At 32.8% G+C, this 26,250-nt stretch overlaps 1 protein-coding gene across 10 annotated transcripts in view; it reads right to left on the bottom strand.

The window, feature by feature from the left end:
* The window catches only part of LOC143253437 (carnitine O-palmitoyltransferase 1, liver isoform-like), a 52,880-nt gene that overhangs the window by 20,026 nt on the left and 6,604 nt on the right, over positions 1-26,250 (bottom strand). Inside the window, exons 1-11 of one of the 10 annotated variants that reach the window (XM_076507321.1) lie at positions 24,250-24,402; positions 14,075-14,236; positions 10,060-10,196; positions 9,354-9,531; positions 6,478-6,579; positions 6,071-6,208; positions 4,014-4,091; positions 3,482-3,589; positions 3,023-3,107; positions 1,614-1,728; positions 772-852 (exon numbers count right to left, since the gene is read on the bottom strand). In XM_076507321.1, the coding sequence (XP_076363436.1) occupies positions 772-852; positions 1,614-1,728; positions 3,023-3,107; positions 3,482-3,589; positions 4,014-4,091; positions 6,071-6,208; positions 6,478-6,579; positions 9,354-9,531; positions 10,060-10,196; positions 14,075-14,215 (1,163 nt within the window). In that variant the 5' untranslated portion in view covers positions 14,216-14,236; positions 24,250-24,402. Of the gene's footprint in view, positions 1-771; positions 853-1,613; positions 1,729-3,022; positions 3,108-3,481; positions 3,590-4,013; positions 4,092-6,070; positions 6,209-6,477; positions 6,580-9,353; positions 9,532-10,059; positions 10,197-14,074; positions 14,237-21,692; positions 21,985-23,946; positions 24,080-24,249; positions 24,403-26,250 lie in introns of those variants that run through there. The other 9 variants (XM_076507326.1, XM_076507323.1, XM_076507319.1 and 6 more) reach the window with 9 other exon arrangements.

Below are 26,250 nucleotides of genomic sequence, written 5' to 3'. Positions count from 1 at the left end.
TGCATGTATGAATTGGCACAACTATGTGTGTTCATAATAAATCTCAACAAACTAGCACTTAATCTTTTATAAGGCATCACAAGAAAGTTAATGAGCATATACAGATACACGAGTACACAACAAATCAATCAAGTTTTGCTGAAATAGCCCCTCCCTTCATCCACTTGCACTGTTTGTTTGTCTCGTTAAACACAAAGAAAAACAATGCTTTTTTCTGTGCTCAGTCCACCACAGATATTGAAACCTGATGTTTAACATTTACTACTCAGCTATTAAGGGACCCATTTTCTTAATTTTTTATTATTTTGTGTAGTTAAAAAAGATATATATCAATTTTAACAGTTAACAGTTCAAATCTATAAGGTTTGAATATAAAATTAAAGCTTGTAAAAAAAATGTAAAAATCATATAATTAAAAGTATATTAAAGGCAAAATAAGGAACTTTAGGAATCTAAAAAATTAATTTGTGTACATTTCATTACAAATATCTCCTCCCAACAAAACTTTAATCTACAATATTATTAGAATAGTTTAATTATATGAAGAGACTTTAAGATAATTGAAGGGTTCAAAATTAGTGTAACCACTTTGATTTGTTTCAGAAAGGATGTATCAGGTGCTAACTTGTACACCTTCACAGCATTTTCTATATCTTTAATTGCTTATGTATGTTTCAGCACATTTAAACTTACATGTTATTATTAACAGCATTTAATTATTCATTCTAAGCAAAACCTTTCAACTGATTTGACAATAACTAAGATCTATACCTATCAGCTGCAGTCAATGCTCCAAGCTTTTCTTCGCCAGGTTGTAGTGGGCTGTTGTCTTGTATAATTTTTTCTAATTGTCTGTATCATAAAAAGGAAAAAGTGAAAAATTCCTTGTAACTTTGGTTTGTTCAAAGCAATTGCATTTTTGTTTTTACTTTCTATATTTCTGGACTGCAATCAAACAAGGTCTGTAATAAACAAATATTTCTTTTTTTGTTTTCAGTCTTCAATTCAACCTCAACAGCTAAAAAATAACGTAATAAAAGCTATCAAGTTATCTCAGAGTTAATGAACTAATGTGTGTAAACGTGTACACTAGTCCAAGACAGTGTTTAATCTTAAAATTTTTCTTAAACAGTTAAAAAAAAGTGTTACTATTACTAGTCACTTAAATTACTCAAAAGTCCTAATAACTTCTGTTAATTCATGTAAACATGGAATGCATAATAAACAAACAGAAACTTCAATAAATATTTTAGGAGATGGATTTTTTACTCCAGCTTTTGCAGAATTTCTAATTTGGGTCATTCTTAAAATAGTGTAATACAAATACATAAAACTAAATTTATACACACTAGTGGCATTTCTTAAAACTTCCATGTGCATCAAAACAAAAACTTGAATAAGAGAAAAATGTCATAATTGAATAAAGACTGTCAAATTAATAGAGAAATTTTTTATATAACAAAAGATAAAATTATTATACTTTCATACAGAATTTATACCCTAAAAACCTCAGTGTGTTAAATAATTAATTTTTGTTTCTAGCTCACAGTGTATGAAATAAAAATGTTTTAAAATGTGACAGAAAAAAGTAGAGTATATTTAATATTAGCTACCTCTGTAACTCAACTGGACGAAGAAATCTGGCTTTGTAGTACACCGGTAACTTGAAATAACGTCCTTTATGATAAATGCAGACATGTTCACTGTCGTTCAGATGAACTATTTTATCTTTGTGAAACAGCAAAAAGCAAACTGTTAGTTACAACTATTATAAGTAAAACTGACACAAATTTTTTACTTTTTCTTACTCAACAAACCAACATAAGAACTATAAACCACATTATTCATACCAGAGCATAATAAAAATTAAATACTTATAAATTTTATTGAGAATTAAAATGACTTATTTTCAAAGTATGTATTAATATTATTACTACATAATATTTTCATGATTTTTTTCTTCGTTACTGAAGGTTAATTCTCATAATTAAAATCTTCACACATGTGTATTCTGCTTTTTATGGGATTAAAGCCTACACGCTCGTGTATTCTTTTCTTTATACTATATGACATAAGCTACAGCATGAACCAATATCTGCCACATACAAGTTTAATTAAGTCTTTGTCTACATGTGTGGGTCAAAGAATGTCACACTTTCATTCAACATAGTATTACACGTGTAATGTCAGAGTTATCAATTATTCATTTTACCCTACACTGCTGATTTAGTGGTAAAGGACTATAAATAGCAGGTAAGAAACAGTGAAGAAAAAGTGAGAATACACATGAAAGGTTCCAGAGGTCTAGTGAATGTAATATAAAAAGTGTCCAATACACAGCAGTGGTTTCCTTCTTTACAAGAACATCACTGCCAACTCCAACATCTGAGAATCTTAGTCAAACTGGTGTTGTCAATTCACAGAGATGTCTTGACTACAAGTACTTGTGCAACATATTTGATTTTTGGTGAATAAAAGACTTCTATATTTTTTCTATATTCTAAATTGTGAATTACAGTCAGTATTCCTTTTCCTGCATATCTGATTAAAATACATATGCACATTAAAGTTTGGATAAAACTTGTTAGTTAGTTGTTTCGACACCATACATTGCAGCATATTTTTGCCCAAGGTTAATTTTAACTTTTACTAAATACTTTATGCTGGTATCTAGGATACACAAGAAATTTCTTGTGAAAACTGCAGACAACAAACTTTTTTTTAGTGCATTCTAACAACTATTATCATTCTTAGAGGCCCGGCGTGGACAGGTGGTTAAGATATTTGACTCGTAATCCGAGGGTCAAGAGTTTGAATCCCTGTTGTGGGGGCATTATAATGTGACAGTCAATCCCACTATTCATTGGTAAAAGATTACCCCACGAGTTGGCAGTGGGTGGTGATGATTCCCGCTAGTCTTGCACTTAGGGATGGCTAGCACAGATAGCCCTTGTGTACCTTTGCACGAATTTCAAAAACAAAACAAACACTCTTAGAATAATACATTACATTAAACTCCCACCTGTCTCAAGGCCTGGAATACGTGTAGTATTAAATAATCTTTCATATTGCCAGGAACACAAAGGCACAGTTTTCTGGACCATTATCTAAAAGCCAAAAAATATAAACAGAGACACCATGCTAAAGTCATTATTTAAGAAAAAAATAAAATTATAAAAATAATGAGCAACTGTAAATCTATCTTGGAGGATGCAAAAAAATAAGTCATTAGTTTTTATTCAGTATTATTTCAAGTATGAAATGAGCCATTATCATAATTTAGACTGGTATACTAGTTCTGTTTACAAAAACACACTTCATTTTTTATCGTGCAAACCTACATTACCTATTCATATGCCTAAACATTTTTCACATTTGGTTTTGACTTACTATGACCATATATTTATATTACAGTTCATTGAAAAAGTACTTCTAATTCATTGAAACTAATAATTTAATGAAATTAGGAAAAAAGACATACTGGCTCTAATGTCTGACTGCTTATCTCTTTTTGGAACAGGAGTGCTGCATAGATTAAGTTAGCCGCTCGAGCAGCTTGGTTTCTAGTAGGATGAACAAGGATAGCATCCTATCAAAGAAACGTATTAAAAACAAAATTTTAACACATCTTAATAATGGAAAAGAAATTTACTTGTAAGTTTTGAACACTACAACTTGTTCAGTCACCACAACAGTTAACTAACTATTATTCAGTTTCCTGTTTAATAACTAAACTGAGCGTTAGTGTTCTGTTTTCTTAACCGTCTCACTTAAATGCATTTCACCAAAAAATGTGCATCACATTAAAGGCAGATAAATCTCTTTGCTTCTTGCACATAACAAACCAACCAGATGCATTTTTAGTCTTATAACTTTCAAATACACAACTTTAAAAATGGCTTGACCTTAACAAAGACTTTGAACAATTTTTGGACATGATCAGTCATTAGAGAACAAAATAACATCTTTCAGAATGTATGTTACACAATATAATTAAATCTGCATCTACTCACAATTCCATAAAAGTTGCTATTAATCATCAAAGATGACCTTCCACGTAAATAAACATATTCTTCCCACCAATCAGTTACCTAGAAAAGCCACAGGTACAAGTTCTTTTAAAAAACGAAAAATGTAATAGGTTTTAAAGTTACACAAATATTTAAGAGAAAGTCTACACTATTCATGGTATTTTTGTTTTGCAAAAACAAATTAAACAGTTTAAGTCAAACAGGTCTATCTAACTTTAAGCTTTAATTTATTTTCCAACCTGGAAAACAAAGTAGGATCCAGTAACTTAAAGATATTTAAAAAAACAAACATTCTCACAATGAATTTGAAACTAAGAAACCCAAAACTGGATTATAATAGTGACCACAAAATCAACTCAATAATTACAGCAAATTTAACTTTAGGTACGATCAACCAATCAAACACTACATAACTAAAGAAGCTACCCTGTTATGAAACAATTAAAACATGTCTATTATTGGAGATAAAAATTATAACATCTATAGTTATAACGTTCTTATTAAAACATCAATGTAAATCAGACAAGTTAATATATAAAACTGGATATCATGTAAAAAGAAAACCTGTGGAACATTTGTTAAACTAAAGGTTGCCAAACTTTAAACTCCACTGACTGTTAATTTAAGCTGAGCCCTTTCTATGATGTAACATGCCCTTAAAATATTTGTATATTTCCTTTGTAAAATAAACAGTGTGTGTTTCTCTCAGTAAATAATTGTTCAATATAAGAGAACTCTTGAAAATGTTGAAAACTGTATACAATTTAATTTGTATCCAAAAACAGTAGTTGAAAACATTATTTTAGATTTTACTTGGTATTGTGTATCACCTACTATTAGAATGTTAATATTCTAATAATTAAGAAAATGTATGACAGAGCAGTTGCAACTATCCTACATTATGAGAGACATGTTTAAAACATAACTATAATATACACTATGCATTTTCCATAGTCTGATTGTACCATGTTATAAATTCACCTTAAAAATAGAAAAAGTAAAACATATGTATACAACAACTCAACTTTATAACTTTTTTTTTATATGACAATTAGAAAAGATACAATTGTAAACCAAAATATTTATTAATCTTAGGTTCAAGTTGCTTAATAAGACTTCCATTATTTTGGTAGTTTATAGTGTTCTCTTTGTTGAGAATTTCAACATTGTCAGGTTGGAAGAAACAACACATGCTCATAAACATTGGAAGGTGTTACATTTATTTGTTTGTTTTAGAATTTTGTGCAAAGCTACACAAGGGCTATCTGCACTAACGTTCCATAATTTAGCAGTGTAAGACTAAAGGGAAAGCAGTTAGTCATCATCACCCATTGCCAACTCTTGGGTTCCTCTGTCACCTTATAATGCCCCCATGGATTAAAGGCTGAGCACGTTTGTTGTGACAGAGATTCAAACCCACTGCCCTCAGACTATGAGAAAAGCACCCAAACTACCTGGCCATGCCAGACCAAAGTGCTATGTTCTGTAGGAGCCTGTGGATTTCACCAATGTAAAACTTCTCTTGTTGTCCACAATTAGTTTGACACATAGAATCAGAATCTTGACATATCTTTTGACAGATGTTGTCCTATTTTTCTGTCAGGAAAAAACACAAATTTCACAAGGAAGTAGGTGTGGTTTCACATTTTTTTCACAAAACTTTGATTAAATGTGACACTTTTGGGATAAAAGAAATTGAGCAGTAAATAGGAAGTTCATTATTACTTGACTTGTGCTGAGACCTCACTTTAGATACAAAATAGTCATTATTACTTGACTTGTGCTAAGACTTCATTTTGGATACAAGACAGTTGTTATTACTTAATAACTGGAAGTGTGGAACTTTGTCACATCTCTTAAGAAGAACATTTAGAAATGGAAGAGTATAGTTTTCTTTCTGCTTGTTGTGAACAATGTCTATAGTAAATTCACTGTTTAAGCACTTTCAACTGTCTTGTGTTCCTTAATTATCAGTAAAAATTACCTTAAAAAAACTATACAATAACTCTTTTGAAAACAAACCCTTGGCTACTACCTACATAATTAGTGGACCACCAAGACTTGAGCCACAAATACTTCTGAAGCTTTGGTCCAATAGTCATCTGAAATTCCTTGGCTAATTTTTCCTTTCTGGCATACTGTTCATCATCACATAAAGGTCGGACAGATACCAAGTACTAATGAAACAAAAAAAAGTTAAGCAAAATAAGTTCCACTTCATTAAGTTGAAAAATAAAAATAAACATAAATTAAAGTATTAGAAAATTAAAGTATCTCCAGATTAATTCCAAATATGCTACTAAACTAGTTTGAAAACTTTACTGGAAATCATTTCAACAGTACCATAATGACAGGACAGGTTTTAATTTAACAATACAATACATAAATGTGTTTGATGAAATGTTGAAAAGTGTGCACATTACGTGAAATAGATTCATAAACTAACCCTCTGCATGGTGTCTTTCAGTGATGGCAGAGGCAAACAGGGAAGAGAATACTGAAAACTGTACAACATTGGTTTCTGTCCTTCAATCAGCTTAACAAATAGCTAGAAGAAAAAGTGAAATATAGGTAAGCTGAAAAAAAAACCTTTTTTACAAGTGAGAAATGTTTTTTTTATGAGCATACTCAACAAAAATTCACAAATCTGCCACCAGGAAGAAAAATACTTCAAAAAATATAAAAATAACTAAGCCTTGTACATTCTTCTACAATCTTTTCAACTATTTCTCTTATATTTTAAAACATATATTAGATTTTGAACTGAATTTTGATAATGTTGTTTGCCTTAATTCTAGTTTTTGCTAGCTTCATTACAACCTTAGATTTACAATTTCAGCTGAATTTCAGCTCAGTTTTGTGATGGGATTAAAAATAATTTGAAGGTAGAATTCAACTAGAGGCCTTCCAATAATACAAAGAATAGTAGGACTAATCATAAGGAAACTTAAGGTAGAGTTTATTAAAATAAATAGTAGGACATGACATTTTGATCAGTATGATCAGCCAGACTATCATTTGAAAGATTTCTACTGCAAATTATGAACCCAAAAAGATGACAATCAAACCCTTTTCCTTCTCCAAATATACAGCAAAATAAGGTTTTCTTGGTAGACAACAGAGAAATAGAGAAGCCTTGAAAACATAGAAAATAGAAAGGTATGGAAGGCTTACCATATTATCTAAACAAACAATTAATCTCTTGTGGTTTTTTGCAACTTTTTATACATTTTGGACAATAGTACATATAATTAAGGTTTCACTAAAATTCAGAACAAATATTTATTACTGAAGTTTTTTGGGTTTTTTTCCTTGTTTGATAAGCATGCTGTGAAAGCAATAAGGATAAAAAACATCAATTTGTTTAGTTATAATATTAAATACCCACAGTACAGTCATGAAAATTATAGATCTTATAAATATACCATGACCGCTGTCCTGGAAAACACACTGTCACATGTTATGAAAGCATTGATACAAACTCACAAGGCACATTAATCAACTCTGCTGTTTCCAGCCTCTTTATTAATGTATCAACCCCTGACATGCTTTACATATACCATCAGCAGCTTGAAAATGATGGAACTCTCAAAGAATGTACCCACCTGACGATCTAACGATAACAAAACTTGGGACACTTCTGTATCAACACAAGCTACTTCCTGTGATAGGTAAGTTACTTGTCTTCGTTACACTGTGACAGACAAGTCACGTGCCTTCGTTACACTGTGACAGACAAGTCACGTGCCTTCGTTACACGGTTAAGGCGAGTTACGTGCCTTCGTTACACTGTTAAGGCGAGTTACGTGCCTTCGTTACACTGTGAAGGCGAGTTACGTGTCTTCGTTACACTGTGATAGGTGAGTTATGTGTCTTCGTTACACTGTTAAGGCTAGCTATGCGTCTTTGTTACACTGTTAAGGCTAGCTATGCGTCTTTGTTACACTGTGAAGGCCAGTTACGTTTTCTTTACACTGTGAAGGCTAGTTACGTGTTTTCTTTACACTGTGAAGGCTAGTTACGTGTTTTCTTTACACTGTGAAGGCTAGTTATGTGTCTTAGTTACACTGTGATAGGTGAGTTATGTGTTTGTGTGACAATTAAGTTTATGAGTTTATAAATATACTATCTTCAACTTCCATTCTAAATTAAAATGCAGGATCTTATCTGTTCAGGTACTTCAGGAACTCCGAAATCTTGTGTTACTGTGTTATCATAGGTTACTAACAACAAGAAGGCCTAGCTGTAGGCTTGCTCACACTTAGTGCCAGTGTACAGCAGCCTCTATAAGAAACATTTTATGTTTAACAGTTTATAAACCATATGAACAGATAACATCCTACCATACAATTCACAGTAGGAGTTGAAGATGACCACTCCAAGACTTAATGACTACCAAGACATATAACTCACCTACAGCAGAAGAATACATATAAATATGTGAACTGTATATCAAACCACCCCAAAAGTGTAAAAAAAGACATTGTAGACCACCTACAGTCCAGAACAAACAACTATAAGATGTCAAAAAGCAAAAAATAAAATACATCAAGACAATTGTAATTGGCAAAAAATACATGTAATGCTTGATAATCAAGGAAATAAAGAACGTAAAAACTATGAATAAAGAGTAAATTAGAGAGAAACAGATGTATTCCCTTGTATCAAAGGTACCTGATACATACAGAGGAAAATAAATGTACAACAGTACTCAAAAGTAACAACACATCATTTTGGATCAGAATTAGTATAAACTAAACTACCTAACAGAAAGAAAAACACCATTTACAACACTAGAGATATTATAGACATAAAAGACTCTGCAACAGATTATTATACCAGAGAAAGCAATACATTCAAATAATATCAAAATAACATGGACCACATGTTAGAAAAAGAAACAAAAAAAAAAGCCTTTTAAATTCACCTAATAATATGCCCAAACATCGTAGCACACAAAATGTAAATACCCCATCCCCCAATCATTAAAATATGTTAATTGTGTAAAATGCTAATAGGGGATACCACACATCAATGGATAGAATGCCAGTCTCACTATGAATAACATCCATCCACAATGAAATTTTAGATACTATCATCACAGAAATAGTCTTCAGACTTCCATTATGGTGGCAGTACATCAGGATATAAAACATAAACAAAACTTGTTAGTAAGTAGTTACGACTTTTAAATCTATCAGTAGTTCATTTGGTAGTTAAACTCAGATGATCATGTAAACTATTAACCATGATAGAGATTTTAATATTCTAGAGCTTGCTGTACTGAAAAATCTATGAATTTAGTGAAAGAATCTCACATACAAGCCATGCTTTTGACTTTGTGGACATTCCTGTTCCACCCCTTAGCTCAAACATCCATCCTTTATACATAAGAAGCAACTTAAGTGTATATCTCTGTAATAAGATCACACCAAGCCATATCAATACACTGTAGAGTCCACAAGTAAGAATGCAAGCAACTGTTGGAGCTAATTGTTCCCTGCAGCAAAAAACAAACAAACAGCAATTTAAACTTGGATAAAAGAAAATTCAATAATAAACTAATTATGTTCCAATTTCAATATCTTACTGCAGTTCATCTTACCTTAATAGCTAGGTCTGATACTACATAGTACATACAAAATATAAAAAGGCCTATTTAGTTAAATCAAATTCTTTTGAAATTAAATTTCCTTTTGTTCTTGTGTAATTGAGCAGATCATTTCTGAAATATTTAGTTTTAACTAATTAACCTATTTTATACACAAGAAGAAATATGGAAAAGAGAATTTGATGAGAATATCATCAAGTTAATAAATTATTGGAATATTCTATTTAAAGGAGATTTTTGGTTTCTATATAAACCTAATATATATAACACAGACATGATCCATCAGGCATTCAGTTACTAAACATAAGTACTAATTCTCCAAATGTAATCAAAACTTCATTTCAAATCAATAAATACAAGATAAAACAATGGTTTTAAATCTCTTTACAGTTTTAACATATTTGAAATTTTGCCTACCCTGGTATCCATAACTCGAAAGAATTAATTAACCCACAGGAGAGATCAATTCCAGCAAAATACAGAGATGTAACTATGGCATAAATAACGAAAAAACTTCTGAGGGATCCTGGATACACTCCATTATGGAAGTTGTTCTGGAAAATGAAAATCAACCATGATCTACTAAATTGCTCAAGATCAGATAGGAAACTATTTTATTTACTGAATAACAACTGTAAGAACAATTAAAAGGAAAGAAAGTTACATTAACTATACAAAAATACTGAAAAATATAAACTGACAAAAGAAAAAATATAGTTAAATCAGTTGTACCACAACAGGTAGCTATGTTTTTATTAACATGTTGCATGTGTGTGTACCTCAAAGGGTAGCTATGTTTTATTAACATGTATGTATGTATACATCAATAGTTAACTATGTTTTTATTGAGATGCATACATGTCAAGGTAAATTTACATACAACATCTAAATAAACACATATACATGTATTTCTCTTCGTCTGACACTATTAAACAAACACCTAAAGGAACATGTAAACAACTTGTATGTGTGTTTCTCTTCCTCTGATACTATTAAACAAACACCTAAAGGAACACATAAACAGCTTGTACATGTGCTTCTGTTCCTCAGCACCATTACACAAACATCTAAACACACAAATGAAATACACTATGTAAGGTAATACTCCTTGAAACAGGTATGGCCACAGCTAAGATATAGTAGCAGTTTCAATCTTAATTTAATTATCTTCCTCAATCTCTTGGCAAAAGTCCAAGCTTTTAAAGATAACATGTTCAATCTCACTTTATGTCAAAGGATCATGTTGTAAAACAAGGTCATTTAGTTTGAATGAATGCATTAATTTCATTTAACTCTGTAACTGTGGATGTAAACAATTTTTTTATTCAATGATTTATAGATACATACTGCCATAACAAACATTTTATGTAATTCAATTGTACTTACAACAACAACAACAATATAGAGAACAAAATAAACTTATACATTCTGTACACAAGGTGAAAGGTAACTTTGTTAGTCATACACTAGCTGTAAAATAAGTATATAAATGGCACATAATACAGTACTGAGCTGAATCTGTATCCACACTGATAAGCTTGTGTTTAATATAACATCATGTATGTTAAGTGTGAGTATGTAAATAACTAATTATCAACATTCAACTAAATTAAAAAAACAACTAGTAGTTGAAAACTCTAATTACAACACTGATAAACTCAACAACACTCAATTTTACTGTAATAGCCAAAAACTGAAAATGTTATGTTCTATTGTATTACTGTTAAACTAAGGTATTTAACCAAAATACGATACACTATATAAGATTTTTTATATTTTGTTGCTTACTAATAAAATCTTTTATCTGACAACTGACTTACACAAAATTAAATATTTATATAGAAATATGTATATAATTTTCATTATTTAAAATTTTGCTTATCAGTTAATAATAAATGTGATATATCACATCCACAAAAATCAGATATCAAAATGCTCAAAATTCATTGAGATAAACATTACAAATTAAAAAATACATCCCATCTATAAACCACACCTTATTGAACAACAAACGCAAGACATCCACATAATATGTGCAAACCATTCTTGTGCAACACACTTGAAATGCTCCAAATTTTCATACTTAACTACTAAATATTCAGAATCTATTTCACTCCAAGATTGGCTTCAAATGCCAATAATTAAAACAATAATTACTAATTTTCTGTAATCTTAAAGTATATCTATAGATACACGAATTTTCAACTGTGTCACTTATATAAACATGCTCATGTTGTAATTATACATATATATAGTTAGAACACAAAAACTTTAAGAATTTTCAACCAGAATCTTGTGATGTTTCTATTTAATTAAAAAAAAGACAAAAACGAATATTTGCCTAGTGTGTATTACAAACTGATATTGCTCATAATGTTTTAAAAATTATTGCAAGGTTTACTTTTGAATTTAGTAAAAGTAAATATATCAAATGATACATTTCTTGATAACATTTCCAAATTCCAAAGTTAAAGCTTGAATATCCATGAAATATAGACAGCTAGATAGGAGACAGGATTAGTCATGGTAAGAAATTCCAAGTTTAAAAAAGAAAACACAATAAAAGCACATTAAATAAAAATTCAAAAAGGACAATTCCACTCCATCACATAACAGAAACGACATCATCATATATTTAACCATTCCCTTGAACAAATACTCCATTATTACTAGCAGATTCCTCTTAATAGTAAAGGTTAGAGGTTGCATGGAACCTGGAATTTCCAAAACATTATTAGAACTAGATTGCCTTTAGACATCCACTCAGCAAGTTGAAAACTTACTTCACTTACCTGTACAATCAAATTGAAAAACAGTTCAATATAGTCTCCTCATGTATCAGAAATATCATACTCTTCAAATGATCTTGTATGTTAAGATACTTCAATTATTCAGGAATGAGTTTTGTGTGGTACAATCAGTCATATAGATACAGTATTGATGTACTAAACTTAAGATGGTCAACAGCTTTTTCTAATCCATAAAGAGGAACAAGTAACAAATATATTCCAATTATTTCAATTCAAGAATAGCATGTAACCTTCTACTGCTTTCACCTTTGTGTATAATAAATGTTCTAAACCTACTACATAGTAAACATTTAATAGAAAAACACATTACCTTCATATAAAAATGAATTTCTATCAATATGGGATCATTCAATAATTCTGTTATTCTTTATTTTCTGCTCAAACTGAAAATTCAAACTAAATAATATTAATGTAAGGTCTTTAAAACTTATGATAAAAGACTATTAATGTATAGTTTGTGATGTTGAAATATTTTATTAACAAAATTACTACATTTAACTTGCATATGTCCTAACTTATAATTATCACATTTAACTTGCATACATCCTAACTTATAATTATTACATTTAACTTGCATACATCCCAACTTATAACTATTACATTTAACTTGCATACATCCTAAGTTATAAGAATATGAAAGAAAATTAAAATCCCACACATGTGAACAATATTGCACTCACAACTGGGGTAATGGCATTGAGGTATTCATTTGTTCCAACCAGAAGATAATTTTTTTACTTGTTGCTATATTACAAAACATTTTATTCAAATATTAATATAAAGTATAATTATGTGGTTTGGTGGATGAGGAAAGGGAGATAAATGAAACATATGGTTTTGTTTGTTTGTTTGATTAAAAAAAAAAGAATGAATATAAATGAATGTGTGATTTTTTGTTTGTTTTTTAAAACAAAGAAGGGGAATGTTAAGATTTGTGTGTCATGCACCTTGACATCACCCTCATGCTTTGTGATCGCGTGTCATGCACCTTGACATCACCCTCATGCTTTGTGATCGCGTGTCATGCACCTTGACATCACCCTCATGCTTTGTGATCGCGTGTCATGCACCTTGACATCACCCTCATGCTTTGTGATCGCGTGTCATGCACCTTGACATCACCCTCATGCTTTGTGATCGCGTGTCATGCACCTTGACATCACCCTCATGATTTGTGATCGCGTGTCATGCACCTTGACATCACCCTCATGATTTGTGATCGCGTGTCATGCACCTTGACATCACCCTCATGATTTGTGATCGCATGTCATGCACCTTGACATCACTCTCATGCTTTGTGATTCTGTATCATGCACCTTGACATCACTCTCATGTTTTGTGATCGCATGTCATGCACCTTGACATCACTCTCATGCTTTGTGATTCTGTATCATGCACCTTGACATCACTCTTATGCTTTGTGATTCTGTATCATGCACCTTGACATCACTCTCATGTTTTGTGATTCTGTATCATGTACCTTGACATCACTTTCATGTTTTAATATACAAAAGTCATTACTCTCAAGATGAAAGTATTACTTGTTAAGCACTTATACAACACGACTCTTTAATTCCATGTCACATCAGTACTATCATTAACCAATAACAAGTTAAACTTACTCTAATTCTGGCAATTCTCTTTTTGAATGAGCGAACCCCACTTTGCCACACAAGATGAAGAACTTCTCTGTCAAAATCTATGTTTACTCCTTCGTGTGTGATGGTAAAACTGAATGCTACAGCCTGATGAGCCTCCGCCATTGTTGATTACCTGCTGAGCAACTGAAAACAATTATGACTTCAAGATCATTATGCTTACAAAAAAACACAGATTAAGGAAATGTTTTGGCCTTTGGAGTAAAATGATTTACAACATAAAAACTTAAAGAATAATAAAATCTAAATTTAAGTGGCACATTAAAAGCATTATACAACAGAAGTTTCAAAACTGGGGACTACAGACCCATGGGAGACTACAACAGTGGTGGGGGAAGAGGGGGCTACAGTAAATACATAAAAAAAACAGTTATGGAGAGAGAATCTCGGACACAACAATGAACATCCTGAAATCACAGTGCTGAAAACATTTGGGGACCCCTATCCAAGAAGTATACACACTGACAAAATATGAATAATAGATAATGAGGTCACATACACTTAAATACCTAAATAAATAAAGGTTTTAATGATACCTACAACAATCAATTGTAAAAGCTTTAATTTTACTTCGACCATATAAAAACCTTTACAACAACAGCTTATTGTTTCATTACTAGTGGACTAGTGCAACACTCAATTTTTATTAAAAGAAAATAACTGTTGCAGATACATGTAGCTTTGCAGCTGTAGTTACAAATACATTTCTATTTCAAAATTTTGAGATAAAACCTTTGTGTAAACCTCACATTGTACACTATCAGTACTTTATAGGTATATAAAACCTATGGCAAATGGAATAAATAAATATATCACTGAGTACTCTATATACAATATATATTTCAACAAGAAAAACATAATACATACAACTACTGTAGCTCAAATGATAACATAAGTAGGCTATCTCAATTAACTCAAGGCCAATAGATCAACTCTGAATACAGGTAACACTTCAACTTTCACTAGTTTTTTTTCACTACATGTCATTTAGAAATTCTGTAATCTTACTAAAAAAACACAACTTAATAATTTGCAACTACAGAGTATATAGTTTGAAGTACATTTGAAAGAGCTCTGAATTAATATGAAAACTGTAAATGTCGTAAAGTGTTATGATACTGGAAAGACACAAAAACATTAATAACACATTTTTCAACAACACTTAAGATACCTGACACAAACAGTGAATATTAATTTGATCATTTAAATTTACCAATATCTTCTTAAAAAGTACAAGTTATGGACACCAATAAACTTTAACTGGACCAACAATATGAACATATGTGTTCTTCATCACGTCTATTAGACAAAACATTGTCAAATATATCAAAAAGGAAAGATTTTTTTACCTAATGCCTAAATAACATCTGTAGTTGATACTTCATATTATTAACACAGTATTAAATATTTAATCAGAGGATTTTCTTAAACACTATTGCTTCATATTGCTGACACTATGAAACACTATCAAATCATTTTTCACTTTTTACATTCAAATAACATAACAATGTACTAAGAGTTTAAGAAGGATTATAACAGATAAACTGTATGTGAATGATTAGATGGTAAACATCTGAGTAAATCTAACTGCAGCTTGAATAGCCAAATATTGAAAGTTTGAGGGATTTACAAAAAACTGTGGTATGGATAGATAGATAATAAGAGTCAGGAGAACTATAACAGAAACTGGAATTTGGATGGATGGATAGATTGAGTTCATAACAACCAACCTGAAATGTAACCTACTTTGTTTCAGTAATTATAAAACCCAGATGCTTATAAACCATAAATAATTTAATCTCAAATTGCCTTTGATAGCTATCATATGCATATAGCTTGTGGCATTAGCTTTCAGTAATTAAAAACAATCAAAATTCAATAGCTTACAAACACACACTATCAAGCACTTAAAATAATTTTACGTCTTACACATGTTTACAATGAACATAATTGAAATGTTTAAAAAGCTCCATCACTTGGAAAAATTACATCAGTTAGAAAAAATTAACTATGTAAGTCATTATATGTATGAATTGATATCCAGTCTACAAGTCAGGGAGACATATTTGGTAGGTTGAGTCTCACACAAAGCTCTCTGGCACTTTTATTTTGTTCTACTTTGAAGTTGAGATGTATGGATCCCAAGCTGCTCATTGGCATGGCCAAATTCATGCATTTTCATGCTAAGAGCAAATGAAACTCCTGTCAAAAATTCCACATAAGATATGGTAGTGTCTGCACACTGCACAATACAAGATCTAGTTTCTCAGCTCTATAAAGCTGTTTTCTACATGTTTATTGCAAGTTCTGATGAAAGAAATTCCTAAAGAAGGCTCCATAAAGCTTTCTTAATCTGTAAGATAGCTAAGTATAGCACTTGCCTGAAAATGACCACTTCTACTATATTTCTACACACGGAACTCTGACCAACCCCCTAAATTTCACATCTTTGTGAAATTTAACATTATTAGAAGAAGAATTTTTTACAGTAGATATTGGTTCTTTAAGATCGAGAGATTTAGCCCTTTATCAGGGTATATTTTTTGGTTCTTACTTCAATACTGAAAAATAAATCACACATAGCACAGAAAAACAAGTAAACACATGTGGCCAACAAAAACAGTACTTACAAAACTGAGAGGATGGGCTTATGTTATTAATTATAAACTTACTGACCAACTTGTGATCTGAATTACCACTATCCAACTGTTAAGGTCAAAGGAAGGTTCAAGAGCTAAAGACAACATAAAACACAATGTGACATAATCAGGAAAAAAAAAGACCCACTTTCATAGTCACATTAATCTAAGGGTGATATCCTATAATACTCAGGTTGCATACTTCAAACACTAGTTCACAAACAAATTTTAACCATCCCAAGAATGTTTCAAACCTAATGCTGGACTTACTGAGTCCACAAGTTCTTTACAATGGGGTACAAATGATAACTTACATTTTAATTCCCATCTTCCCATACAATTCATCATACTAGGTACACCTGTACAATACAAACAAGCATAATATAAATGAAAAGCTTGAAAAATACAAAAACAGTGCTAATAAAGCATGTAGCACATGTGCTGATACACAAAATTTTAAAAGCAGATTGGCCCCTATTTATTCATTCTATGATCAGCAGAGACAGGCAGAATCCTCTTTAGCTTTACCCTGGTTGCTAGAGACTTACAAGTAAAAAACCCATCAGGGTGTAGAAGGACTTAAAAGGAGAAAGAAAAAAATCTTACGAATATTCCAATAACACCAATTTATGACATCCCCATGCCAGCAGCCAAAAATACCTGTTAAGGGAGTGATGATACCTGGTACATGAGGATAAATGCTTGAATGGTTGTCAAGAAATGTTATACCACTCTAATATCCTGGTTTAGTAATTGAAAAGGCCATTTGGGAAGAATGCTAGAATAACTGAGAGTAGTTGAAAATGTTATCTGACCTAAAGAACAGACAAAAGTTAGATCCAAATGAAGACCAGGTCAAAACAGGATATGGTTGACACATTTGGTAAAGTGGGAACAAACTCCTTGTACGTTACTGCCCAGGCAACTTTAGATGTTAAATCACGATTAGCTTCGAAAAATCTCAGTGCATAATGTTGGGTACAGGATGCCAAGAAAGATAGCCAAAGAGGAAGATGCAGAGATGTACTCACTTGAAAACACTGAAGAAGAAGAAAACATGGTTAGACTGGCCAATCTGGGGCTAATAACAGCTCACAAGCAGAGAAATAAAGTATAGCCTTAACTCTGAATAACAGAAAATTTAGGGAAAAGCACAGAAGATTAAGCCTATCCAATCTGAATGGAATACATCTATCAGCTAAGTCTGAGGATGAGGAGCTGAAGACTCCAAAAGTTGTAGCTGAGAACAAATGAGTGGCCAAAAGTGATCAATGGAGACCCAAACTTAAAGCAAGTCTATTGGAAAAACTGCACAATGGAAAATGCATTTGATTACGAGAATGTGAACGTTGAGACTGACAATCTAAGAAATTCATTGTCCAGAAAAAATTGGAAACCAAAAGACTAATATGAGTAGAATAAGCCCAAAAGAAAAAAATAAATAAATTCAAAAACAGTTTACAGAATACATTCCTTTTTGATAGTAAATTTGAGAGCCCACTGTGGAATTGATGAAATGTCTTATGAGATCTAGACCCAGCCTTACTGTATGTTGAACAGCAGGGAAATCTAAATTATAGATGCAGAATGAAGATTCGTCATCCATTCATATGTCCTAGATTAACAAAACACCTCATCCCTGAATGGAAGTATCTGAGAAGTAATAAACTCATGACAGAGGAGCAATAGACATTTATGTACATGCATAAATTACAAAAGTATATATATAAAACACACACTAATGGTAGGGTTCATCCAAACCAACCACTACTCAAAAATTAAGATATTGCTTTTGATGAAAGATAGGAAGATGTAGAGGATTAAGTTTCAGATGCAGAAAACCAAAGGGAAAGCATATATCATTATCACAAAAATTCAGATTTTTCAATAAAAGCCCACAAATCAAAGGAAATAAAAGTATCCCTTAAAGTAAGAACCTACATTCCTGTTTCATAGCCAAGAGAAGGATGAGAGGTGGATGAAAATGTATACAACCCATCAGAAGACATACAATGCTGATGCTAGACCAAAGGATATATCCCTGAACTGTGAAACCTGATCATTGTATACAAAACACAGCAAAAGGTAAAATGAATTCATTGTAAGAATATGAAGAAATGCCTCAGCAACCTCAAACCTGGACATTCACCAACCTGGTTAAGAATGCTAACAAATGGTGAGAAAGAAGACCACTGTAGAATAGGAAAGATCACATAATGGGTTGAGATAAGAGCAATGATTACCTACCAATCCTCCCTTGTCCCAGTCTCAACAAATAAACAGGAAGAACATCCCAGAAGAACAGGATTAAATGTCACTATCACCTCCACAACCAGTAACTCTGAAAACTATGCAATGTAAATGAACATCCCATTGTTCAGGTAGGAATGAAAAAACCACAGATTAGTAGAATAATGAAGGTGGACAATTGAATGACAAGACTATTGATTTGCAGTTAAAAGAAAATCAGGTGTTCATCAATAGTGGTAACCTCACTTTGATCCCTGAGTACCACCATCTAGGCAGATACAGATGCAGTTGACATCAGTTGTCCCATACGGAAGGGCCCTGAAACTAAGGACTGAATATATTCAGCTTCTGGAATCAAAGAAGGTCTAGAGGTCAACAGCAACAACAAAGCAAGTGGACAACATCAATTCATGACAGAAACACCTCTGAGATACTTGTGAACAACAAGCAATGAAGAAAAGAAGTCACTTGTAAAATACAGAGGCTACAACAGGTAAACAAACTCCCTTTGTCAAGAAATCTGTACTGAAAGAACAGAAGCAGTCCAGCTATCTGACCAAGATAAAGTCTGAAAAAGACTCCATTCAAACACAAGAAATGAAGATCAGTAATGGGTTTTAATGGGTTCTTTTGTGTGTTTTTTGAGGGAGGAGAAACATCTCAAAGCAGGAGTGAGAATTAAACAAGCACAAAAATAGTGATTACATGACCCAACATGGAACCACACATATCTAAAAACAAAACATACATTCACCTGTAGGTGGAAAGCTAAAGCAGGCTAACAGACAAACAAGGGTACAAGGTCTTTCTATACCATCATGTAATAAAACAGTAAATCTTCCAGCATGAACCAGAAATATAAGGAGAAAGAACAAATAAACAGTCCTCTTCCCACCTATACACAAACCAGGTACGAATAGATCAAAGTACACAATGGAAAGCCTCAAAATCTCACAAATACAAGTAACAAACTGATGAAAAGGAGTAGACATTTGATACAAATTGGACTCATGAAAAGCTGACTTAATAAAGATAGATGTCAGAATGAATCCAAATTCTCCCCAGTATCAACAAAAAGGACACTTAAAAAATCCTAGTAAAAATTTATGTCTCCATCTCCCAACAGATCAAAACATGGACAGTCTCAACTGAAAGTGATCCCCCAACCATAGAGAGATGCTAGATAACAAAGAAAAAATGGTGGAGATCGAATTAGCCACCATGCCGACAACCATAATATGGGAATTCATACATACAAATACCATGTCTAATTTATTTTTTATTTTTTAAAAAAAGGAAATTATTATTATGTGGAAGTCCACAAGGTGGTGTAAAAATTGTAATCCATAAAGGAACAACATGCAACACTTCACAGAAAACTATGAATAATGAACTGTCAAGAAAAAGATATTAAATAGTCTAACTAAGATGCTTATAGATGGTACCAGGATAGAGGGCACACTGACATGAGTAGAAAGATATCCAAGTTAAATATTTTCAAGGGCAGATGAGTTGGGTATAAAAGACTGGAGCATGCAAGACCATGCTCAGACAGGCAAAGCCTTGTCAAAGAATATCTAACTACAGCATCAGCAAATAGTAAATGTATTCTGGAAAAATAAAATCACTCATAAACTTTGTGACAGTGGATACATTGTAAGAGTGGCAGTCAAATTACACTGTTCAATTTAAGCAGCTTTAGAATTGGCATAGGATACTTTCAACCATCCATCATACCTTTAGTCCCAAGGACCATACAATTCATATCAACCAGCAATAAACAAGAACAAAAATATTGTTTTAAGGTCTCAGGGACTATACAATTCACATCAGCCAGAAACAAAGAATAAATAAAAAGTGTGTAAATATAATTAAACATTAAGAGGTTTCCACTGTAAAACCAGTTGGCTACAGCAGCCTTCCAATATAATTTTTTGTATGCAAGAATTGTAATATTGAACAAAATTAAAATAATAATAGTCCTTTTAAATATTTTCATAAAATTTAGTTCAGTTTACTTCCTTTTTCATTCTGATTGTTCATTTTTAGAAGTCAGTATATAAATGCAGAATTGTTTGCTGTCACTGCAAGAAGAACATTTAAATCACTGTTTAAAAAGTTATTACAAACATAACAAATACTTTGTCAGTCATATATAAAAGCAATACATGTACTATTACATACATCTATAAAACATATTAGCAACTTTAACACGGCAATTTAATTTGTTTTATTTTGAATTTCACGCAAAGCTACATGAAGAATATCTGTGCTAGCTGTCCCTAATTTAGCAGCGTAAGACCAGAGGGAAAGCAGCTAGTCATCACCACCCACAGCCAACTTTTGGGCTACTCTTTTACCAACAAATAGTGGGATTGACCATCACATTATAATGCTCCCATGGTTGAAAGGGCAAGCATGTTTGGTATGATGGGGATTTGAACCCATGACCCTTGGATTATGAGTTGAGCACCTTAACCGCCTGGCCTTAACATATTGATGTAATGATAATAAGTTAACAATGAACTGAATATATAACAAAATTATTTCAAGCCAGCTTGAATATTTCAAGATATAAAATATATTAACATAAGCATGTTGGTACTGACTAAAATAACAGCTGAATAAAGAACAAAACTTATAAAGATATTTCAAGGTAGTTCCTAACCAGAATTTAAAACAAGAAATATTACTTGTTCCAATTCTTATCACATAGCCTATCGCCAAGCTTCGCTAAGTGTTCCAGTCCTTACACTGTATCTATACAACTGGTAATGAAGATTTTCTGACACGTTTCTTCTCTTTGAGTTATTCCATTTTGAACACCGTCAAAAGTTTTGAATTATTCTGTTTTACGGAATATGTAATATTATATACCCACAAAACTGTTACGTTTTACGTATTATATTAATTCGTCAGAGCCAAAAAAAAAAGTTTAATTTTGTCAATGGCTAAAAGCTCTCCAACATTGAATTAGTAGCTTCGAAACTTGTTTACTTAATGTATACGATGCGTGATAAATTATTTTAACTTATTTTTGCTCATGCGCCCGCGCAGCTCTCACAAATTACGTAACTGCGTTACTGAAGGCAAGATTTAATTACGTCACCTATCAAGCACATGCTAGCATATTCATGAGCTATACGTAACAATTGTTTATTTTACTTTTAAAACTTTCTAGGAGAATAAACATGGGAACGTGTAGCATTTGTGCCAAACTGGAATATTCTTCTATCGAAATGTAATATCCATTAAAGAGTTATGTAACTTCTTGAAAAGTCATTCCTTCGCGATATGTAGGGTATATCCTTAGATTTAATAAACTTTTCTTTTTTATGGGGTAATATTAGACAGAAAATAGAAAAACTATACGTAAATAGTATCTAAAGTTGGCGTTGCTTACAACTAAGAACCATTTCATTTCCCTGGATTACTACTGGTTTTTATTTCTGAAAATTCATTCTGTATAATTATACTAAACATGCTGTAATAAATTTTGTTATTTTTCGCTCCAGTGCCACTCAGCTAGTGTTGCATCACGCTAGAGGCCCGGCATGGCCAAGCGTGTTAAGGCGTTCGACTCGTAATCCGAGGGTCGCGGGTTAGAATCCCAGTCGCAACAAACATGCTCGCCCTTTCAGCTGTGGGGGCGTTATAAAGTAACGGACAATCCCACTATTCGTTGGTAAAATAGTAGCCAACGAGTTGGCGGTGGGTGGTGATAACTAGCTGCCTTCCCTCTAGTCTTACACTGCTAAATTAGGGACGGCTAGCGCAGATAGCCATCGAGTAGCTTTCCGCGAAATTCAAAACAAACAAAAAAAGCACCACGCTAGAAGAAGTATATGGTAAGTACAAGGCATTCCAGAGTAGCAAACACAATATTCCTCCGCCGATAAAATAATTCTAACAGCTCAGCCAGTGCCCGAAACGATCGTTTGAAACTAGGACAAAAATTACGATTTTTGCAAACGCTTAAGGTTTTAAAAAACTGTTACTGTCCTGGGCAAACTGGAACGTTTGTTAGCTTTATCTACACAAGGGTGATCAACGTAACGCCATTCCTCATCTTGAAATGATAGACCAGAGAGCAGACTGCCATTCAGCAGTCTTCACCGCTAGCTCTTGGGACACTTTTCTTTGGCCCTGTACTCTTGTTTTTAGTGCACCAAAGGTCCCCTCAGATTCACAGTTGGAGCTCGCTAATCAACAGATCATTCCTGGTCTTATCTAAAAACAATACCAATTACAAGTAAAGCGTGTCAGAGCAGATAGCAAGTGATTTGATTTGTTTTTTTGGTTTATTTGTTTGTTTGTTGTTGTTTTTTCAAAACAAAGTTACACAAAAGTTATTTACGCTGTATCCGCCACTGGAAACGAGACACGAACTTAACTCTTACAGGACATCAAGTTTACAAGTGAAAAAAAAAAAAAATCAGAACCTCATAAATGCAAATATTTAAAAAGACAAAAAACTCAAACCAATTACAAATTTAGATCGTTAAATATCCAGTTGTCGATTCCCGTGGTGAACACAGTGGATAGCCCAATGTGACTTTGCGCTAAAACAAAAACTAGGATTAATAAAAAACAAAAACTAGGATTAATAATGTACTTAATGAAGAAACAGTTAATAGAGTACAGCGGTAAGTCTTCGGATTTACAATCCTAAAGTCAGGAGTTCGATTCCCCTCGATGGACTCAGCAGATAGACCAATGTGGCTTTGCTATATAAAAACAAACAAACATTTAATAGATTAAACTAATCCGGTAATCTAATTTGTTTTAATTCAAATGCAGTTGATTACAAAATTCAATCCCATAATGATCGATCATTTTAACACATTGAATCATAAACCACGAAACAAGCCCGGAAGTACAGAGAGAGCTAATACACATGTTCTGTACAGAAGTTGTCCTAAAATGGAGATAAATAGTGATCCATACCCTGACCTAACTCGTGACGAGTCGGCTACAATTCTCCTGAAGAAATAGGAAAGACTTTGAGACACTTTGATCCCAACTCATAGACGTTGTTCATGTCTCGGGAGTGTAATACGAGACAACCCATGTTCTCCAGCTAAAGAAGTGTGACAAAACATTTTTTACAGAATGTTCTAGAAAAACCTGTATAAAAAATCAAGCAAATGAAAGAAAGTAAATCGTCACACTTTAATAATTATATAGAAATAGTGTAGATGAGAAAATCTGTAATTCTAAATAGATAAGGCAAAAGTCCCACTTTCTTACCAAATTTATGTCCTGAAAGGTGCCCACAGTTAAATACCTTGGAAGCAGAGTCAACCCGACCTGAAATGTATCACGTACTTTCAGGCAGGCGGTAGATTCTTTGAGCGTAATTGGAGAAGCGGGAAGGATAAAGTGGTACATTCAACGTTTACATAGGGCGGGAAAACACTTCCAGTTGCTTAAGGGTGACCCCTTTTTTTTCGATAGTGGTCCTTAATATAATTCTGTGATCTTTAACACTGAGGCCACTGTCGCTGTTTAACTCCTTCCCTAAAGACTTACTTCAGTATGTTCTAGTAGTTTGAAGTAGGTCATGGATAAGCTATCACTTCAGATAAAATGCCATAACTAAAATGTTGTTTCTGACACTAAACACCTGCCAATAATGCACTGCTTTAAAATTTTCTTTACATAAAATTCAAGTACGCTGTGTAGCAAACTGCAAAAAGTGTGTTATGCAAAGTTTATTTGCCATCTAACGAACGATAAAAAATGTACAACGTTTCGGAAAGCTTGTCACATCATTCACAAGATATAAACTTTTACAGCCCATTCAAGCTGAATCCAAACTTTGTGTTCCAAAACGTAAGTTCTTCATTGTCAACTTTGAGTTCGACGTAACAAACCCAAACAGGCTCAGAGACCTACTTAAGCTTAATAGCTCAAAAAAGGATTTCCTTCTAATGTGGTAGTTACAGTTAAATGAAGAAAGATTAAGGAAAATATATCCATAAATTTTAAATGACAAGTTCTGGCTCTAAGAGTTTCATCTTAAACGTTTGTTAAAGGCCAGATGATTAAGGCACTCAACTCGTAATCCCAGGGTCACGGGTTCGAATTCCCGCCACACCAAACATGCTCGTGGGTGCGTTATAATATAACGGTCAATCCCACTATTCGTTGGTAAAAGAGTACCCCATGAGTTGGCGATGGGTGGTGATGACAAGCTGCCTTTCCTCTAGTCTTACACTGTTAAATTAGGGACGGCTAGCACAGACAGTCCTCGTGTAGCTTTGCACTAAGTTCAAAAATAAAACAAACAAAAATAAAGTTTGGTGAATGGATCGGTCTGAATGGGCCAAATTGTTCCACGTGTTTAAATTATACGTAAACAAAAATAAAAGTTATACGTGAGTTACAGTTTTGTTTTTTTTCAAACAAATACTTGTATTTCTAGACTATAGTTTACACAATAAATTTCCGGTCGCACCAAACATGCTCGTCCTCCCAGCCGTGTGGGGGGGGGGCATTATAATGTTACGTTCAATCCCACTATTCGTTGGTAAAAGAGTAGCCCAAGAGTTGGCGGTGGGTGGTGATGACTAGCTGCCTTCCCTCTAGTCTTACACTGCTAAATTAGGGACGGCTAGCACAGATAGCCCTCGAGTAGCTTTGTGCGAAATTAAAAAAACAAAAAAACAACAACAATAAATTTCATTATTTTTTTTTACCAAGTGGTTTGGTACGTGACTGAAAACGTGTCATGAAAACATATTTAAACAACAGGGGCAAGTTGAATGAACGATGTGTTGCTGAAACGTTGTCGTTATTGCGTTTTTTTTTATTATTTACTGTTGCTCACGGATTATCGAGTCCCGGATCCTAACGTCATTCGCAGACTTATCACTGTCCCATCGAGGGACGTTACTATAACGTTAATTCTAAAGAGATTACCGTAAAAATTGACAGATCAAACCTCAAATTATTAAGAGTATAGACAACAATAAGCTTTCCGGTGGGTCGATGGTACATTTATAACTTTAAAATGCTAAAATCCAGAATTCGATTCCAAACAAAGACCAGAGCACAGATGGCCCACTGTGTGACTTTGAACTCAGAAAGCAACGATATAACATTAAAAACCCCAATTTTCTTTTCTTACTAATGTAGAAAACTTCGTTTACAATCCTTTAAAAATATTGTTTTGTTTGTTTGTTTTTTTGGATTTCGCGCAAAGCTACTCAAGGGCTATCTGCGCTAGCCGTCCCTAATTTAGACTAG

Source organism: Tachypleus tridentatus, chromosome 6 (assembly GCF_004210375.1).
Source record: "Tachypleus tridentatus isolate NWPU-2018 chromosome 6, ASM421037v1, whole genome shotgun sequence".
Lineage (NCBI taxonomy): Eukaryota > Metazoa > Arthropoda > Merostomata > Xiphosura > Limulidae > Tachypleus > Tachypleus tridentatus.
Note: the sequence above shows the minus strand (reverse complement) of the source record. Positions and strands in the feature narration are given on the sequence as shown.